Raw genomic sequence first — 19495 nt, forward strand, 5'->3', positions numbered from 1 at the left:
GGGAGCGAGGGGAAGGGGCAGCATCACTGAGCAGAGGCTTGGGATGGCCGTGGGCTTTTCTGATCTCCCCCGGGACCAAACCCAAAGGACCAGGGCGCTCGCAAGTCTTGCCTGCAGACTGAACATCGATATGAACATTATCTGTCGGGGAGGAAGACGGGTCTCCCGGCAGTTTTTAGCCCTGTAAGAAGAGCAGATCTTTTGTGCCCAGAAGCTGCTGCCAACCCACAGCTGAGAGGCAAACAGCAGCTACCGATGCTCGTCTCTACTGGGGGCTTCCACGGGCCCTGGCTGGCCCTTTGGTCTGACCCAGCGAGACTTGAGTGGTCCACGCCCACCCCACCTCCCCCAGAACCAGTTGTGAATCCCGCTGCGCTGACTAAAAGGGAATGCACAGAAGGTCTCATTTTATTTTCCAGCCTGTATATCATAAAAAGCATTTACAAATAGAATTTTCTTACAATAGCGATAAATAGATATATTTTTTTTATACATTTGTCACCGGAAACACCAACACTGGAGTTTAAAAAGAGGAAACCGTGTCTGAACAGAAATTTAAAAATGTATGGATTTTGTGCATCTTAAATAAAAAAATAAAACCCAAGGGAAGCAATCATGGATCTACGGCACAGACATAAAAGAGGTCCGGACACATCCACAGAATTTATCTATTCATTTCACACCTACAGCCGGCAGCTTTCAAATTAAATATGGACACTTTGGGATTCTGTGTGTTCCCTTCCCTGCCCCAGAGAGAAAGAGCTACGGAGATGGGTTGAAGGTAAATAGTTCTCCCCCACCCCCACACCCCCGCCATTCAAACTGTACAGCATGGAGGCCAACCAGCCATTGTGTGGAGAGACAGCCTGAACGCTGCCATCCCCCATGAACCAGGACGTTCCTGCGCCACGGTCAACGCCTGAATCCTGCGCATCTGCTTGAAGTGTGTTCCTTTGCGCCCAGTGTGGCATGCCAACACAAAGCAGGCACCCAGGCTGCCCCGTGCCAACCCTCCTCCAGCAAAGATGACTGGGTGGCAGCAGTTCACCAAATGTCCGTTCACGCAGCTCAGGTGCCGACTGACCTTGCAGGCCTTTTACAACAACGGTCTCCAGTGATTGTCAGGTACTCTTTGGGAATCTCTTTGAGGAAGAGTCTGGTGTTGCCTGGAGCAGGGCTCTGTATCCCCTGGTGGTGGTTTTCAGAACAAAGGTATGAGGTTACCCCAGGTGTGAACAGCTGCTGCCAACCCCTCCCCTGCTCGTGATGTCCTGATGTTTTGCCAAAGGATGACTGTCAAACAGACAAAGGTCAGACAGTCTCAGCTGGGGAGAGGGAAGATCAAGGGACTGCTCTGCCAGCCTCCCCCCCCCACCCACTGGAGGCAGCTGGGCCTGATGGGAGAGCCCCCTGCAGATGCACAGAAGGAGGGGGTGGGAGGGCAGAAGTCTCATAAGCAGCAGAAGGGAGGGGCTGATGCAGCTGGGCCATGCAGACTGTCCTCCCTCCCTCTGTGGAGAGTTCTCAGGCTGCCCCAGTTCAGACCTTCCCTCCAAGCAGCCAGACTCCTGCTCCGCTGGCTCTCTGACCAGCCACTGGCCCAGCGGTGGTTGGTGTGTTGGAAGAGCCAGAGATGCGCCCCAAAACACACTGCCCCTGCCCCCAGGTGGCCGGGGAAAGAGAGCGGAAGATGCACCCGGGCAGGTGGATGTGACAATCCACACCTGGTTCCCAGGAGGCCTCTCCTTCAGGTCTGTCTTTTGGCTGGCCAGGAGGTCCCGTGTTGGATTGGGGGGGGGGTGTCTGGAGTTTAGCTCAGGGCATGAAAATGGGGTGCAGACACTGGCCACCTTTGCCACAGGCCTGGCCAGCCAGAGCCCAGCCCCCTCCCAGTGCCCTTGGGTGATCCCATTTCCAGGAGGCTCGCTTCTTCCGCACACTCTTGGGCAATGTGGTGGGGGGGAGGAGGGGGAGGAGGAGGCAGCCACATCAGGTGGAGGCTTTGCTGACCGGCCCGTGATCTTGGGCTGTGACGGGGAGGGCGGCCGTCCATCCACAAGGCCCTCAGCTTGTGCTTCTTTGCTGTGTGCTGCAGGGCAGGTGAGAGAGCACCAGTCAGTTTGGAGGACCAGGAAGAGCCTGCGGCACTACCCCCTTGGGGCTTCCTGCAAGGGGGAGGATGGGAACGGGGCAGGACTTGGGGGGAGCTGGAGGCAGGATTGATCACAGCGTCCGTTCCCAGGAGGGACCAGGAATCCCACAAGAGGGGTGTGAAGGAAACAACACTTCCTTGCTCTTGTTCCCAGCAACTGGTATTGAGAAGCATACTGCCTCTGACTATGGAAGTTCCATTCAGCCTTTGGCAGACCTCCTTTGCCTCTATGAATTTGTAAAATCCTGTTTCAAGTGATTGGCCACCCCCCAGGGGAGTGGGCAGAGACAGGGTGGGGGGGAAGGCAAAATGGGAGTGGGAGGTAGTTGCCCTGCAGGGTCCTTCCGTCTGATTCTGTTCCTTCCGTCTGATTCTGGGCGGGGTGGGGGGGCTCCTTCAGCCCAGAGAGACTGTTGGTAGCAAGACCCCCATGTCAGCAGCAGCCAGCTGCTACCTGCCTCAGAGGGAGGGGGGAGTCTCTCTCCCCCCTGCAGCCCTTCGCTGGGAGACAGAACGAACCCCCAAAATCAAACCTTGATGTCTGACCTTGATTGGAGGCAGATCCACGGGAGCCGAACCGGGAAGGCTAGCAGCTCTGTAGGCATGGACAGACACACAGAAAGGAGGACAGTGTTAACCTCCCGGGGGCACCTGCACAACAGGCTGGCATGCGCAAGGGAAGGGAAGGGCAAGTGCCAGAGACACGGAGCGTGCCCACAGCCGCCTCCTGATCTGGCCCCACCCACCCACCCTCACACCTCCAGCCTCCCCTCCTGCTCCTGCTGTGAGCCCCTCCCGGGCATTGCTTCCGCTGCGCTGCTCCCTAGCCTCTTGGCACTGGGGCTACAGCATCACTGCTGGCTGAGTCAGGCCAGGTCCTCCATTACGGCATCTAACTGTAAAATGGGCGGTTTCTACCAATTACAAAACCAATCATAATATGGAGGTGTCTGCACACCTACAACTGTAAAATTTCTAGAAATGTTGAAAAGTCATTGAAAAAAAGCCTCTTTCTTAGTGCAGGTGGAAGATTGGAAATTTGCAAGAAAAAAAATCAATTTTACTGTTTAAACAATGTACAATATATAACTTATACCTTAGATACCCTGTAGAATTGTACTATTGTACTATTATACTATTCAACATACTATTCAACTCTATTTAACATACTATTCAACTCTCCGTAAAAAAAACGGCAAGGATACCCAATACTTGAGGGAGAGCTGCAAAGTGCTGCACCCATTCCTACCACAGCACACGTGCCTTTAACTGCAGCCCTTGGAAAGTCAGGCAAAAATAAATGCTGAAGGTAGAATTTTTTTTGTAAAAGGCAGGGTATTATTTGGACATAAACCCCCACCCCCACCCCCCCGCCCAGGTCTGGATATGAAGCTAAACTTTGCCACATTGAAAATACTGAATTCTTTCATATATCATCAAACAAATTGTGGCTAACTAGTGGAATGCCAGGGGTGGGGGTTTTTTTTAGGGGGTGGGGAGATTTTCCAATAATTTATTCCACTCCTCTCTGTCATTCTTCACAGGCCCCAAACATGAGATCCCAACTGCAGGAAGCAGGCGACAGGCACAATTTGTTTGGTCTCACCCATGCAACCGTGGCTACGCATCGTCCCTCTCTGTTAGCCAGTTCCGAAAGTCAACCAACTCTTAGTGTCCATTCAAACTTCTCCTTCTGCTGTTCCCCCAGCCCAGGAGTCTCCAACCTGTGGCTCTCATGGACTACCATTCCCATCAGCCCCTGCCAGCATGGCCAATTGGCCCTGCTGGCAGGGGCTGATGGGATTTGTAGTCCATGAACATCTGCAGAGCCATATAACCTCTCTTCAAGCACCCACCGTCCCTCTCCCTGCCCGTAACACGGATCCTGCAGCTGCTGCGTCCCGTAACACGGATCCTGCAGCTGCTCACTCACCAGGTGCGGATGCTGCTCTGCCTGTTCCAGCTGGATTTTGATCTCTGGGCAAGACGGGTCCGTGGATGTCCTGGGGTCTGGCTGGGGAGAGCGAGAAGGGCCTAGAAGGGGAGGGAAACAAGGAACATAAAAAGGGTGGTCTAACTCCCGATCAACTGAATGGACAGTGGCAGTGGCGTGCTGCCACAAAGCAGCATCCGGCGGGGCACCCCCACTCCCGAATAACTCCCCCTCAAACTCCCACACACACCCCGCTGCCATCGCACTGCTGGCAAAAACAAAACCCCTTTCCTCTGCTCTGTGACAGAGTGGGGTCAGGGCCTCCGCGCCCCCAGTGTGCTGCTGGTTGGCGCAGCTCAGAGGAGGAAAACATTGGGTTTGGGGTTTTTTTTGCAATTGTGGGGGCAGGGCAGTAGAGAGCTGGTCTGGGGCTGGATGAGGGGGAGAGGGGGGCAGGGGGACAAAATGCACCCCCACGTGACTCTCCTGTCCCCCACAGATACGCCACTCACTGTAGAATGACTTCATTCTAAGGGAGCAGCAGTGGCGTAGGAGGTTAAGAGCTCGTGTATCTAATCTGGAGGAACCGGGTTTGATTCCCAGCTCTGCCGCCTGAGCTGTGGAGGCTTATCTGGGGAATTCAGATTAGCCTGTGCACTCCCACACACGCCAGCTGGGTGACCTTGGGCGAGTCACAGCTTCTCGGAGCTCTCTCGGCCCCACCCACCTCACAGGGTGTTTGTTGTGAGGGGGGAAGGGCAAGGAGATTGTCAGCCCCTTTGAGTCTTTTGCAGGAGAGAAAGGGGGGGTATAAATCCAATCTCTTCTTCACCCCCAGGAGAGACAGCCAAAAGTATACTGTTAGGAGGCTGACTCGGAGCCAGAGCGTGGGGAGGGGGGCCTGCCACAGTGCTGTCTGCTTGGCATCATGGGCTGGTTTGAAGATCGCCCCCTTGCCATTCACCCAAGCTCCTCAAGACCGCCTGCCCCCCTCTGAGGGAGCCCCCACAGCCCATGCATTCGCCAGCATACACTGCGGGGGTGAGGTAAGGACAGGTGAGAGCAGCTGGGGTGCGTGGGCTCCATGTTCCTGGTCCTCTTCAAGGCCGTGTTCTCTCAAAGCTCCGGTTGCTCCTTGTGCAAACAGGAACTGAGACCTACCTTGCAGGGATGTTGCAAAGACAAGCAAGAGGGAGGAATCACGTGCCAGCTACCTGGAGAGCTGCCCCCACTGGTGGTGCTGAGGCTGTCGTCCAGCCAGGTGCTGTAGGTGAAGGAGTCGCGCTTGTGCGGCGTCCCTGACGAGGACTGGCTCTCCTGAGGCACACAAGAAGAGTTGGCTGGGGGCAGCCCCACACCTCAAAGCCCCCTTGGGGAGGGGGCAAAGCAAACAGGGAGCTCAAGGGCTCAGGCTGGACTGAGCATGCCTGTCTGCTTGGCGTCTTCCGGGCCTTCCTTGGGCTCCCCCCCTCCCACAACCAGCCTGGCCCTTAGCGCCACTGACCACGCCGGTGTCGTCTTCGTGGGTGCCTTCCTGTTCTTCCACCACGCTGCCAAAGCTGCTGGCGCTGGATGAAGAGCGTGAGAAGTCCCGCGTGCCCTCCGGCCTGGGCGTGGCAGGATCCGGCCTGCTGAGGAGACGTGCCCCGTGAGAACTGAAAGCACCACTAGCCACACCCAAGATGGCGCTGGGAAGGGCAACTCTTCCGACCCCCATCGCAGGGCAGGGGTGACGGGGGCTGACCTGTTCTTGGTGGTGGGCATCTCAGGAGAGCTCTGGTTGGAGGAATCCTCTGACTTCGGGTCCTGAGACACGTGGCCACTGTCAGGGGTCTTCTGAGTCCCAGTGGGGCTTTCCCTGTGGGGCACGCATGCAGTTTGGTCCTCCGTTCAAGCCTGACTGAGGTAGGACTTCCCCCACAAAACCTCCCACCGGCCTATAACTGCTGCCCACTGGCCAAGAGGTCCCCATGGTGAGGACAGGGGGCTGTCTCCGGCCTGCAGCACGCCCCGCAGGAGGGGACCTCTGCTGCCCCGGCAGCAATCTCAGCAAGTGGAAACACGCTCGTGGGGGTGGGGGGGGGGAAGGGCTCCCCCTCCTCCACGAGTTCTCCCAGCCCCACCTTTTCTCCTGGACCTCCTGGATGTTCTCGATGCCGATGGCGCTGCTCCGCCGCGAGCCGAATGGTCCCGACTTCTTGCGCGTTGGACTCTTCCCAGGGACTATCAGGGACTGCAAGAGATTCAAGCCCATCAGACAAATAGGTCAAGCCTTGGCGGGAGGAGAGGGCAGGGGAGGAGGACACCCCCCCCCCACCCCCGGCAGAGGAAGGGTAGGCAAATGGCATCCCCAGGATGGGTTGACTCAAAAGCCACCTCTGTGGGGCATTTCTGCAGTGCAGGCAGAAGCCACTGGATTCTCCCCAAAGGACACTGAGCCAGGAGAATTCACGCCCCCTTTATCTCTTCATATTGTTTGCATTCAATTTGGACCCAGGACTGGCTTTCAGGATCTCAGCCCCCCCCCCCCCCAACATCTGGAGTGTACGGCACAGCCTTGCAGGGAAGCCCACGGCCTGTGGATACGGGGGAAGGGTTGATGTAGATGGTGAAGGCAGATGGGGCCCTACCCTTACCCCCACCCCCACCCATGAACGAGGGTGCAGCCGAGGGCCTCTGTCTGGGCGGGGGACACCACACGGGGAGGGGGGGTTAGGCAATGAAAAGGGGAATGGGGAGGTGGAGGGAAGGGTGTGCCCCAGAGTGGCCCCCTCCCCCACCCAAGGTCGGCAGAAATGTGACACTCCCCCAGGAGAGAAACCAGAGTTATTGTCCTCTCCAAAAAGACAAAGGCTCCAGGCTGGGAGAAAGTGCTGGCCCCCCGTTGTCTCTTTACTGGGATCCGTGCAAAAGTCCCAGTGCCTCTCCTGTCGGTTTCCCTTGGCGTGCAACCCCCCCCCCGCCCTTTCTTTGCTCTCCTCCCCCCCCCCCAACAGGCCTTTCTGTTGTGTTTAATCTGTAGCCCGAAGGAGAGCCCTCGCGAGGCGGAGGCCTGCCCACCAGCCCCTTGAGACGGGCCCTGATCAAAGGTATTTGCAGCTCTGTTCCTGGAACAACTTTGTGGTCTCTTTCATGGAAATGCATCCCACATGGCAGACTAGAGGTAACATCCACATGGCATGGCGGGGGGGGGGGGGGGGTAGAGGAAAAGGAGGGGGGCATGCAGAAGGAAAGGGGGCTGGTAAAGGAAGGGGAAGAGGCAGTTGGGGGCAAAACAGCAGGAACAGCCCCCTCCCCACTCCCGCTGGGCTGTAAGGCCTGGGGAGGGGGGCAGTTTCTCCCTCCAGGGGTACACCTCGTCTCATCACCAAAGCAAATCGCTGTGGACTCTTGACTTACAAAGGAGCCACAAGAGAGCCCCACCCCCAACCACCAGCCCCCCTCAGCCCCAGTGCAACTTTCTTGGCTTGCTGTTCAGAAAAAAACCACAAAAATAATGCCCATAATTTTTTTAGGGGGGTGAGAGAGGAGTCCGCCCCCCACTCTGTAATCCTGTCCTTCTGCGGTGGAAGAGGGATTTCAATGAACACAGATGTGGGAGAGAAGATTGTAAACTTTTCAGAAGGGCTGGGAACTCCCCCCCCCCCCCCCCCCCCCCCGGCCTGCATCTGGCTGATACTTTTCAAATGAATTTTCTCCACATTCCTTGCAAATGGAATAAGCGCAGGTTTCGGAACCCCTACATGCGAATCAGCAAAATGTTCAATGTTCCCAAAGACTGGGGCAGTGCCCCCTCCAAGAGCGCACAAAAGTTCTCTCTCAAGCCGGATTTCTCCCAAACGGCCCACGGAGGAGTTCCTCTTGCCGCCCAGCTTGAGCCGTGAGGATCGGGGTCGACAGCCATGACAGCCCTTGTTCCCCTCCCACGCCCAGGACCATTTCTGCCACCAGCCACCCCTGCGGGTCACGACAGTCGGCCTGGCCACCCCATAACGCCCTGGAGGCGGATGTGAGAGGCTGGGCAGGGTCTCCCCACATGCGGGAGGGTGGGAGGGCAGGGGCAGACGGAGGGCAAGAGGCAGTGAGAGAGAAAAGCCAGCCACCTCTTCTATGGTTCCTATGCCTATGGCGCTGCCCCGACGTCCGTACCTACTTGCCGCTTTTCCAGGGACAAGCAATGACTGGCAAGCGGGCAGAGAAAGCAAAAAAGACAGACGAGGGGAGGGGAACAGGGAGCCAGAGAGAAAGAGAGAGAGAGAAGAGTCATGCAAACAAAATGGCGCTTGGTCATCACAGCAATGGCAAAAACTCAGCAGCCGCCTGCCCTCTTCCTGGAGGACAGCCCCCCGGAATCAGCCTGGGGGTGAGGAGGACCCCTGGATGAGTAGCTGCAAGCTGGGGAAAGCGCTGAGAGTGTTGTGGGGGCTGGCAGCTGACTCCACCAAAGAGGGGGCTCCTCTAAGACACCAGTCGGATCCGTAGGGTTGCCAAATCTGGGTCCTTGGAGGCCTCAGCGGGTTTAATGCCACAGAGTTCACCCATTTTCTCCAGGGGAGCAGGTCTGGAGAGGAGTTGCAGTCTGGGGGGTGGCAGCCTTGCAAATGGGCAGTGGCAGGAGGCCGGAGTGGGAGGGGCAACAGACCCTGGGCACCGCCTCCCTTTTGTCTCCTCGTGCCGCAGGACCAGACTCAGGGGGAATCTGGTCCGGCCTGGGTCACACTCCCCCAACCCCAGTACGAACACTAGCTCTACCCCCAAAGTCACTTGTTTGGAGGCGGCGGGAAGGTGGGGGTCTCCATTCAGCTTTGTGTGTGCACTGAGAACGCCCCCCCCCCCGCCCCTGCTGGCCCAGCCTTTGATCCTGCCGCCCCCTTCCTGGATGCCCCCATGTGACCTGCCTCTGTGGCACCAGAGCAATTAAAGATCTCCTGTGCATCTCGCAGCGCAGAGCCCGTGCAGGCACCTCTGGGGCAGGCAGAGTCCAGACCCGCAGCGCAGTGGTGGAGCTCAGGCGCCATCGTGTGGCTACTTGGAAGCACAAACCCTGAACGACAGAGCTTGAAAGCCACGGAAACAGCGCGGGGGGGCGGGGGGGGGCTCTCACTTCTACTCGCACTCAGGCTTCACTGCCGTTTGTCAACCAAACTGGAGGAGGTTTGGGAAATTCTGGGCATCCACCTGACGCTGCTGCCGGGCCCACTTTCTGGGGTTCTGCTCGGTTCTTTCCCAAATCTGCTTTGCAGTGATCTTTTGCAAAAGATCCGAGACAAAGGCAACCTGCGGTCACCTGGGCAGGAGGTTCAGCCGCAGGGGGGCACAGGGCCTGCCGCGCATTTTCAGATCTCCTGGACCCTCCCCTCCCCTCCCCTGGAGGGCTTCCTGCCATTTCATTCTTTCTTGTCACCTCATGTGGCATCACAGGCAGCCAGAAGCCCCGTTGGTGCTGCCGCAGGGGAGTGCGCAGGGAGAAACACCTGCAGAAAGCCCCTGTGTGGTGGCTGTTTTGTGGCTGGCAGGAACACCTCTGCATCTACCACCAGAGGCAACGGCTGCACCACTGGAGGCCTCTCCCTGCAGAAGCCACGCGGGGTAGCAGGACCCAGGGGTCTGATCACACCATTCACTGGTCTGCACTCAGGGGAGGGGCTGCAATTATGACCAGAGAAGGCGGAGCCAAGAAAGCTTCCAACCAAGGAAGGAAAAAGCTTCTGAGCAGCCCCCCCCCCCCCCCAATCAAGGGTGCAGTGAAATTGACTGGACAGGAGCACAGGCAGATCCTGGTCCAGACAATGCCATCGGGAGGGGGCCAGTTTTTCTTCAAAAAGGGGAGTGGGGCGGCCTCGTCTGGCAACCTCTTTAGCACTTTGAGACCCTGTTGAAGGACAGGAGGAACCTCTTAGTCTAGCAAACTGGAACTCAACAGTCAGCCCTGGAAAGGAGGGGGTGGGGGCAGGAGAGGGCAGAGGAGGCAACAAAGGGTGGGCGAAGTCACTCGGGGGGGAGAGGGGAAAAGGGAGGAAGGAACCAGCAGTGGTGGAGGAGGGAGAACAGCAGGTGGGGGGCGGGGGCACTCACAATGCCCACAGCCTTGGCGATATCCGGGTTGTTGTGTCCGAAGCTGCCGCTGTGGCTGGTGGAGACGGTGTTCTGTCTCTTGCTGCTCAGGCCCATGGCGTCCATTGACTGGCTGCGGCTCCGGATCACCCGCTGAAAGGGGGGCCCAACAGGGGTCATCTTCCCCCTCCCTCGGCCCAAGCAGGACACCAGGCCTGGCCCTGCGGTTGGTCTAGATCCAGGGATCAGCCTCCCTTTCCCCACCCAGGAAGATCTCCCTCTCTGGAGCAACGCTGCCACCCACAACGAGCCCACGCCAAGCACCCAAGCCCTGGGCCTGAGACCCTGGGTAAAGAGAGGGTCTGGGGGAGGAAGGGGCGGGGTCACGGAGGCCAGACTGTAGCCCTCCGACTACCAAGGGGGCAGAGATGAGAACACCGCCGTGAACGCCCAGGGCTCGGAAGTCTGGTGGTGAGCAAGAAGCCCGTGCTTTGGGCACACTTTCCTCAGAAGCGAGTCCAACACAGAGCAGCTCCCGCGCCCGCCTTTCTGGGATGTTGGGAAGGTGCCCTGAATAAAGCTGGGAGAGCCCCTGAGCCACGTCCGGGGCTTCCTGTGACTCACCTTGAAGGACTCGAAGAACCCCCCGCTGCTCCCGCTGCCGTTCTCCAGCTTGTCCTCGTCGCCCCCCAGGCCCATCATGGACTGGCTGTTGAGGTGCAGCTCCTCATAGAGGGTCTCCAGAAGAGCCGTCCTCGTGCGTTCCTGCAGGGCGGAACAGGCGCCACCAGTAAGCCCTTGGGGGAGACTGTGGAGGGTCAGCGGGCAAATGGGCAGGGAAGAGAAGGCTCCCCTCCATGTAGTACAAGGTGGGATTCCTCACGGCCCCCCAAGGCCTCCTCTGCTTGGAGGGTCTCCTGGCCAGGCCCCATGTGGTGCGGGGGTGGGGGGTACTGCAGAAGGCCTTAAGAGAGCGAAAGCAGCAGGGCTACGGAAAGGGGAGGGGCCCCCCCAAACACTCTGCAGCCCCCCATCCTTCTGCAAGCAACTGTCGAAGGGGGGGGGCTGCCCTCTGCTCCACTCCTGAACTACTTGGCAGGAGGGTCCCGACTTGCAGGGGCTAGAAAGATCTGCGACTCTGACACGGATCCTCACCTCCAGTTTGGCAAACTTCTCTGCCTTGTAGCAGGCGTATTCGGCATTGATCAGCTTGGTCAGGAGGAACTCCTGGAACTCGGGGCTCTACATGGGAAGAAGTGGAAAGAGGTTATCACCGGGGGGGGGGGGAGGGGGGTGATGGGCAGGCTGCAGGGGGGGCGGGGTAAGGAGCCTTCTTCTTTCCTTCCCTTTTATTCCCTCAGAAGCTCACTGATTTACACATTCTGAGCAGCAGAAAAATGATGTGTTCTTCTGGCTGCGATGGATAAAAGGACTGGGACAAACAGGGGCTCGGGCTGCTCCCCCCCAATTGCCTGGGTTGATTCGGCCAATCTGGCTGGTTAGGTGGGGGTCCCTGCCCCCCCTCCATGCGTGTCCCAGGCAGCCCCTGATGGGTCCCGGCCCTGCTCCCCTGCAGCAAGAGTGCCCCACGTGGAGACAGGCAGTGGGATCTCTGGCTGCTGGGATTTCCAAGCCCTCAGCAGTGCCAGTGCCAAGGAGGAAAGGGCTCCATCTTCGGGGGGGGGGGGGGGGGAGGCGGGGGGAAATATCGACCCCATCACAGCCAGGATGCCAGACCAAGGCGGCATTTTCAGGCAGAAGAATTGGCCATGCCTCAAACCCCCAAGCCATCAACAGGATTCCTAGTTATCCATATCTGGTTTTGAAGACTTTTATGCCAAGTGCTCCCGCTGCCCCTTCTGGATCTTGGAGGAGTCTGTTTGGAGGGGAAACTGGAGTGCAGGTGCCAGGCTGCCAAAGCATCTCACCTTTCGAAAAACGGCCGGGTTGGGCAGGTGGGGGCCAAAGAAAGGCACATCGTCCCGGGCAGTGACCGAGACCTGCAAGAGAGACACAGACAGCTCACTTGGGCCACAGGGCCCCACAATGCCCACAAAGGTGGAAGAACAGATTACAGCCTTCAGTCCTTGTCCCAATCATCAGCCCTTTCCTGGGCAGCAGCTAACGGAATGGCTGGCTGACCCAGGAAAAAAGACCTCAACCTCCGGCCCCTGGCCCCAGTCACCTTGTAAAGGGTGTGGTCTGTGCAGGGGTTCTCGGCTTGCACCACCACGTAGGCGTGCAAGAAGTTGGAAGCGATCATGTCTGGGACGAAGGGCGTGTTCTTGTCCTGGAAGACGATGGCTACGATGTCATTGCCAATGTGCCGTTTCCGTTGCAACTGAGCCAGGAGACAGGTGGTCGGCAGAGGAGGGGAGAGGAGGGAGGGAGAGAGAGAGAGAGAGAGAGAGGCAGTCACCCCACGGCCCAGCTCCCTCATCACCACAGAGCAACAGGAAAGGGTGAGGATTGGGACCAGCACACCCAGAAGTGGGGCACTGGAGAAACAGGCAGGAGAGGTCACAGGCAGGAGAGGGGCGGCCTTTCTGCTTCACAGAGAGTCCCTCTGGAGACCATGTCTGGCCGCTTACCTGCTGGGCATCCCCTTCGGTGTAGGGCAACTTGGTGGAGACGTGGAACATGATCTCTTTGCTCCGGAAATTGCAATAGACAGATTCAGTCCCCGTCTGCCCGTGGGTCACATCTAAGCCCCCCCGAAACCTGCCTCAATGGAAACAGGAAGTCAAAGTAACTCAGCTGTTCTTCATCTAAGGAGCATCTAGAAAGACACCTCCCACCTCACCTTGAGGACACGGGGTCTGTGGGCCCTCAGCTACCCCCTCTTCCTGCCACACAGGAAAAAACCCAACGAAGCAGCTGCAAAAATGCACCCTCTGTGCCCCCCTCCCATAACGTACCCCTTGAAATCCTGCAGTTTGACCTTCTGGCCCAGGAATTCCAAGAACTCCACGAAGGCCGGGCTCTCTTCATTGGTGCCGAAAAGCTCCTCTTCTGAAGTCTGCGAGCCAGAACCAGACAAGGGTGTGTGTGTGTGTGTGATTCCTACACAGAGGGCCTGGGACAGTCACGGGACCCCTTCCTCCCATCCAGCGGCAGCCAAGTGGAAGCCAGCAAAGTAAGGGTGGCCCCCCAGGCCTTGCGGGAGGAGAACGGCCAGAGCCAAGTCGCACCCTTTCTCTTGGGCTGATTCCGCATGGGCCAAAAACAGCGGTGTGAAAACGGTGTGAAAACAGTATAAACCCTTTTGCACCGTTTTAAACCCTTTTACACCATTTTCACACCGTTTTCACACTGCTGCTTTTGGCCCATGCGGAATCAGCCTTGGTCTCTCTCAGTCTGTGGGGTGAGGACACAGCCTCCCCAAATGCTGCTGGCCAGTCCTTTATGTAGGGCGACCCTGCTCTTCTCGCCATCATGTTTTTTTCCTTTAAAGGGACTCAGACCTGTGGCTTTTCCACTTTGTCCTCACAACAGTCCTGCTAAGTAGGTTGGGCTGATCCAAAGTGAGCTTCATCTCTAAGCAATAATTTGCTCCCTGTTTCAAATTTTGGGTCCACTTACAGACCCCTGAGAACCTTCCACAAGTCAAGCCTTCTCTGGATTTTGCCCCCCCCCCCCCCTGCACTCACGCTGCAACATGGGAGGGATGATTCTGCCCTTCCTGTATTGGAAAGGTAATACTGTTCTGGTCGGAGACCACAGAGTCGCACCTCAGAGGCTTTTGAGGACCTAAGCCCCGAAGAGCCAAAGAGCTACCTCAGACTGACCAGCCATGCCACCCCCTGGAAATATTACAACAGGACGGGCGGGGTGTGGGTGGGGCTGAATCCGAGGAGAGGAGGTCAATAACGGACAACGTTCCTCTTGATCCATGCCCCGTCCCGCAGGATGCTGTCGGCATCAGGGGATGGCGCAGGTCAATCCCCCCCCCACCTTTAAGAGTGCTCAACTTTTAAAAATTCCCTCCTGAAGAGCAGCTCCACCTCCCTGTGGCTGGTTTGGGGATTTTGGATTTTTTAATTTACAAAGCCTCTTTTTCTGTGCTGTGGAGATCCTGTGGGATCTGACACGACATGTGAGGCGGGGGGATCCCCTCCCCCTGCCCCCCCCATTTCCTTCCCTCTTGCTCACCCTTGCAAGTCCCTGCAGCTACCAGCCAGATGATGGGGGGACAGCTTGAAACTGGCAGAAAGGTGCCAAGGGAAGGGGGGGGGATATGTGTGCTTTCTGCACCAGGTTTGTAGAAAGTTCCCCCCTCCAATTATAGTTTGCCTCATTGGACAAATTTTCCCATTTGCATCCTGGCGACATACCCTGCATCAGGATTAAACGTGTCACCAGTATGGACCGCGAGAGGACCGTTCCTCCCCCAGCACAACTGAACTGATGTATTCTTCATAAAATGGTGGGGGCTTAGGTTGGGGGAGGGGGTGAGTTGGATAATGGCACGTTTTCCTATCCTTCGGGAAGCAGCTGTCAGCGGAAGAGCTTTGGTGCCACCCTGAATGATCCACAGATGTGGTTCAACGGTGCTGTCACGACGAAGCAGTGGGGGAGGGAGATGGAGGGATACGTGTCCCCCCCCCCTGCCCCCACAGCCACCAGTTTAGCTGCTTTTCAAAGACCCTCCCACTTGTGCTGGAGGCAGAGGGGCCGCACTGTCTGGGGGGGGAGGGGTGTGGGCGGTGGAGGCTCTGAAAGAGCGCCCAGGTGGAAGCGATTGGGAGGGAGGGATTTGGTCTCCAGAGTTGGAGGCCCAGAGTTGGGGGGGGGGGCAGGGTCAGCAGGAGGAGTACACTGCTTGCAAATCCCCCCCCCGTTTTCCTTGGTGGGGGGTCCTCTGCATGTAACAGCAGAAGGCACAGAGCATTCTGGGGGCTGAGGTGGCTCCTCCTCACTGCCAAGCAAGCGTTTGAACAGCATCCCCCCTCCCCCCCTCTGAACTGCACCGCAGTTGCCTTGGAGGTCTCCTAGGAGAAGCCCCCTCCCCCTCCCCGGGGCCTGGGACCTCCTGCCGCATCACCTGCTCTCCTGCCGTGACTCACACCTACCTGGCCGAGCTTCTGGTAGATGACCCCAAACTTGAAGTTATTGCTGATGACGTGTTCGTCAAAGGTGACGATGAGGCGTGAGGCCTGGAGGGGTGGCAGCGAGGAGGTGGGTTATCGCACAGGACATGGGCTCCCCCAGAGACCTCTGCCCCACCCTTCCACACAGCACGAGTCCCCAGCCTGGGCAGTCCGAACACGCTTGAATCTGCTCTAAATCTGAAGAGGCTCTTGGAGAGCCCCCAGCCCTTGGTCAGGCCCTGCACCTGGTGGGAGTGACAGCAGGCTCCGAGGCTCCTCCCAAGACAGGGCTCCCATCCAGAAGGGTGCACATCCCACCAACAGCCCTCCAGTTGGCCTCCCACCAACACTTTGGGTGCCTCCTGCTCACTTAGTGGTCTTGTGAAAACTCCCTCAGCGTCCACACCAGCAAGGGGTGTCCTGAGAACCCAGGAAAACCATGCACTGTGCCCCCCCAGAAGCTCCTCTGGCCCCTATTTGCCCTGCCACTGACCCCCACCCGAATAAATACGCCCAAGACAGTTTCAGGAGCTCTCAGCCTCTGTCCCCTTAATGCTCCGACCATCAGACACCCTTCCTACCTTGGGGTACAAGACAGGATAGAAGCGGTCAACGTTCACATCCTCACACACCAGCTGTGGTGGGGAGAGAAGAGAATTGGCACATCACACTGGGATTGGATTTCTCCACCAAGAAGGACCACCTTGCAGCCAGGACCCCCAGCCCCCCCCCCCCCCCCGTGTGAGACCTCCCCCCGCCCCAAGGAGTCAGGCCAGCCTCTCCTCTCCTGGAGCAGCTACACTGAGGCCCCTTCCACACACACAGAATAATGCGTTTTCAAACCACTTTCACAACTGTTTGCAAGGGGATTTTGCTATTCCACACAGCTTCAAAGAGCACTGAAAGCAGTTTGAAAGTGCATTATTCTGCATGTGCAGAAGGAGCCTAAGATCATTATCCTCTTCACTTGTGTATGTACATGACATTGGCAACAGAAAGGCAGACGTGTCATCCGCTGTCCTGTGATCTATCCTAATATTAAAAGATAGAATACTATTTCTGAGATTCTCACCAAAGTTCTCTCAGCAAGATCAGACCGTCTCCTGCCAGCTGCAACTGAGAGACGCGGTGGTGTTTTCGACGTAGCTATCTCATCTAGGAGGTTCCTATCTTATATAATTATGTGAAAGTCACATGACTCTATCAAAAGCAATTAATTCATATCCTCAACGATATTATATAAGCACTTCCGAGCTTTAGAATTAACTTTCCCACGGCCATGTTGCAAACCAGCGATCTGCAGGTTCCTCGCTTTGCAAGATTTATTTCCAGGCAAGCGTCCAATAATTCACAATTATCTTTCCAAGGACGTAACAGGAATAACTTTGCTAAAAGGGCAAATTTGTGTTTGGTAGAAACTGTCAGGACAGCTGAAAAGGCAGGTCTGTTGCGCAGGACTTGGGCCTCCCCTATCAGTCCAGGAAGGGGGTGTGGGGCTCAACAGGGGCAGGTCCGGCCATGATGGTTGTGCGTTGAAAGGAGAGGGGGAGAAGCTGCAGCCCCCCAGAACAGAGTCCTCCTGCCTCTGCCCCACCAGAAAGTGCCCCTGAACTGGCTAAAGCCAGCAAGACCCACCCCACCCCCAGCACAGCTGCAAACAACCCCCCGCCCCCAAACTTGCCTTGGACATCTGGACCACGTTGGGGAACTCCGTCAGGCACGAGATTGGGATAACATCGTGGTACGTTCGGCACTTGGTCCTAGGAGGAAGGTCCAGACCCATGAGGCAGAGATGCTTCGCCCAGGCCAGAATGGGGTGTGTTTGTGAAGGGATAAGGGACCCCCCCTCCCATGCGCCAGAGGGAAGCCCGTTGCCTTCCAGCCCCTCCCCCACTCACCGCAGCAGCAGGCGCAAGTGTTCCTGATCCCCAATGACGTCATACTTGAGGGAAAAAACCAGGTGCCCCAAAGCGGCATCCACCGAGTAGTAATTGAAATGCTCCTGGCCAGAGAGAAAGAGAGGCTGCCATGAGCAAGTCCCATGCCGGATCCCATGCAGGGGGTGGGCAGCCAACCCAGCATCCTGAGTCTAACATAGACGTGCCCACCCCAAGAAGCCTGGCCCGAAGACACAGCACGAAGGAATGAGCCCTGGAAACTGACTGGCATTCAGAGGTATGCTGCCTCTGAGTGTGGAGGCTCCATTTATTCCTCTTGGCAAGCAGGCAGGGGAGGCCCTCTCCTCCATGAAGATGACTAAGCCCAATAAGTGACCTCAGTCATGGACCATCACAACATACTGTTGCAGCGAGGACTGAACTATCCATTAAAACAGTTCACGTGGCGCCGCCTCCTCTGCGCTCTGCTGAACCTACTGGCCGTCCACTTCGGTGATGGCCTGCAAAATGGGCGCCTACACTCCACGCACAAAGCTCTTCCCCTCTGTCTTACCCCTCTCCCTTTTCTACATTTAAAGAAGAAGAAGAAGAGTTTGGATTTATATCCCCCCTTTCTCTCCTGCAGGAGACTCAAAGGGGCTGACAATCTCCTTGCCCTTCCCCTCACAGCAAACACTCTGTAGGGAGTGGGTGGGGCTGAGAAGGCTCCGAGAAGCTGTGGCTAGCCCAAGGTCACCCAGCTGGCATGTGTGGGAGTGCACAGGTAATCTGAATTCCCCAAGTGACCTCCACAGCTCAAGCTGACAGAGCTGGGGAATCATTGAGATTCCTCCAGATTAGATACACGAGCTCTGAATCTCCTACGCCACTGCTGCTCCTACATTTAAAGACTCTCCAGAGTTTCTTTGTAGGAAAGGGATCCCAGCCCCGCTGCCGCCAAGGTGTTTGCAGTTCACCTTCACGTGCACAAGGAAGGAGAATGCAGCCAGGCCACTGCCCTCGGGAGGCTGAGATCAGAGGCCCAGCCACAGCTGCCAGCAGCCCCACCCTTGGCAACACACACACACACCTTGGCACACAGACGTTCTCAGCTCCCTGCTGGCAAGGCCTGGGGAAGAGAAACAGCGGCTTGCTCGTGGCCCAGAGTGTCCCCAAAGCTGGACCAGGAGGGTTTCTCAACTGAGCTGGCAAAGGAAAACCAGAACCCCGGCAGGTGGGCCACCCGATCAGCCCAGGGGGGAGAGATGTGTGACTCTGCACAAGATATGCCCTCTCTCCTCTGCCCAGGTTCACGAGGAGGAAGCGCCCTGCAGCCAGGCTGCCAGGAGCTCACAGGGGCCAGGCACAGGCACCAGAAGCCCTGAAGCCAGGAAATGTACGCCCTTCAGCAGCACAAGGCAGGCAGGTCGTGAGGGGCAGAGGCAGGGAGGGGAGGCTGGCTGCAAAGGCCCTGAACGCAGAGGGGTGCTGCCTCCTCCTCCTCCTGCTCCTCCTGCTCCTCCACTCTGTCCACCTACCTCAAACTCTCCCAATGCAAGTCTCTGGGAGGCCCCATAATGCCTGACCTGCAGTTTCAGCTGAATGGAGACTGGCCACTCAGAGCTGAGCCTGGTCCGTCAGCATATTCCTCCAGAGTGGCTCAGCCATACTCCTGGTTTTCCCCTCCCCAGGCAAAGGACCCGGCAAGGGACTCACCTTGCCCAAGAAGTGTTTCCGGTAAATGGTGGCCATGTGGTTGCACTCCAGCTTCACCTTGGTGGTCGGAGACTGGAGCTGCTCCACCTCAAAGGGGCCCGTCAGGTCGTGGCTGGTGCCCTCGATCCAGTAGCCACCAAACTGCGGGAGCAGGATGAGTGGGAAGGGTCCCTCTCGGCCCAGAACCTGCACAACAGGCCCCAAGGCAGGGAGCTCAGGGGCCCTTGAGAGGAAGGCCAGCCAGCAGCCTTCCCGTCCGCTACCTCTTGGGCGGGCCAGGCATCAAAGCCAGCACTGTCTGCACCAACACAACTTCCGTTGAACGAGGCCCCCACACGGATTGACAGGACTAAGGAAAAAGCTATGTTCAGAGCAGGGGTGTACTTCTGCAGAAAAATTTGACCCCCCCCCCCAAATAGGGCAGGGTTTAAACCCACCCCAAAGGCAAGAAAGTCATCTGCCACCCTGGGAGGAGGGCCTGAGCAGGAGCCGTGGACGCATGGGGGAGGGGGGAAATCTGCAGTCGCTCCTGACAGAGCCAAGCATTAGCAGCGGTTGCTCCGCAGTTGGGAGGCAGTGGGGGGCTGGCCAGCAAGCAGAGGGTCCAGCAAGGGGGAAGACAAAAAGGTAGTATTCTCCTCCCCTCCCCCACCACAGCTCTTGCTGGCCCCTG

General features: G+C 57.5%; 1 protein-coding gene across 9 annotated transcripts in view; it reads right to left on the bottom strand.

Moving 5' to 3' along the window:
• Positions 1–390: 390 nt before the first annotated feature.
• The window catches only part of LOC125445725 (RAP1 GTPase activating protein), a 43363-nt gene continuing 24258 nt past the window's right edge, over positions 391–19495 (bottom strand). For 4 of the 9 annotated variants that reach the window (XM_048519009.1, XM_048519011.1, XM_048519002.1 and 1 more), the window contains 20 exons: positions 18823–19008; positions 17128–17231; positions 16911–16989; positions 15811–15864; positions 15212–15295; positions 13058–13158; positions 12731–12860; positions 12325–12480; positions 12068–12139; positions 11295–11381; positions 10764–10904; positions 10161–10292; positions 8189–8266; positions 6209–6318; positions 5830–5943; positions 5590–5716; positions 5300–5402; positions 4086–4186; positions 2699–2747; positions 391–2089 (listed from right to left, as the gene is read on the bottom strand). In XM_048519009.1, coding sequence (XP_048374966.1) covers positions 2739–2747; positions 4086–4186; positions 5300–5402; positions 5590–5716; positions 5830–5943; positions 6209–6318; positions 8189–8266; positions 10161–10292; positions 10764–10904; positions 11295–11381; positions 12068–12139; positions 12325–12480; positions 12731–12860; positions 13058–13158; positions 15212–15295; positions 15811–15864; positions 16911–16989; positions 17128–17231; positions 18823–19008 — 1968 coding nt within the window. In that variant the 3' untranslated portion in view covers positions 391–2089; positions 2699–2738. The remainder of the gene's footprint in view (positions 2090–2698; positions 2748–4085; positions 4187–5299; positions 5403–5589; positions 5717–5829; positions 5944–6208; positions 6319–8188; positions 8267–10160; positions 10293–10763; positions 10905–11294; positions 11382–12067; positions 12140–12324; positions 12481–12730; positions 12861–13057; positions 13159–15211; positions 15296–15810; positions 15865–16910; positions 16990–17127; positions 17232–18822; positions 19009–19495) is intronic. The other 5 variants (XM_048519003.1, XM_048519005.1, XM_048519004.1 and 2 more) reach the window with 5 other exon arrangements.

Source organism: Sphaerodactylus townsendi, linkage group LG16 (genome assembly GCF_021028975.2).
Source record: "Sphaerodactylus townsendi isolate TG3544 linkage group LG16, MPM_Stown_v2.3, whole genome shotgun sequence".
NCBI classification, from domain to species: Eukaryota; Metazoa; Chordata; class Lepidosauria; order Squamata; family Sphaerodactylidae; genus Sphaerodactylus; species Sphaerodactylus townsendi.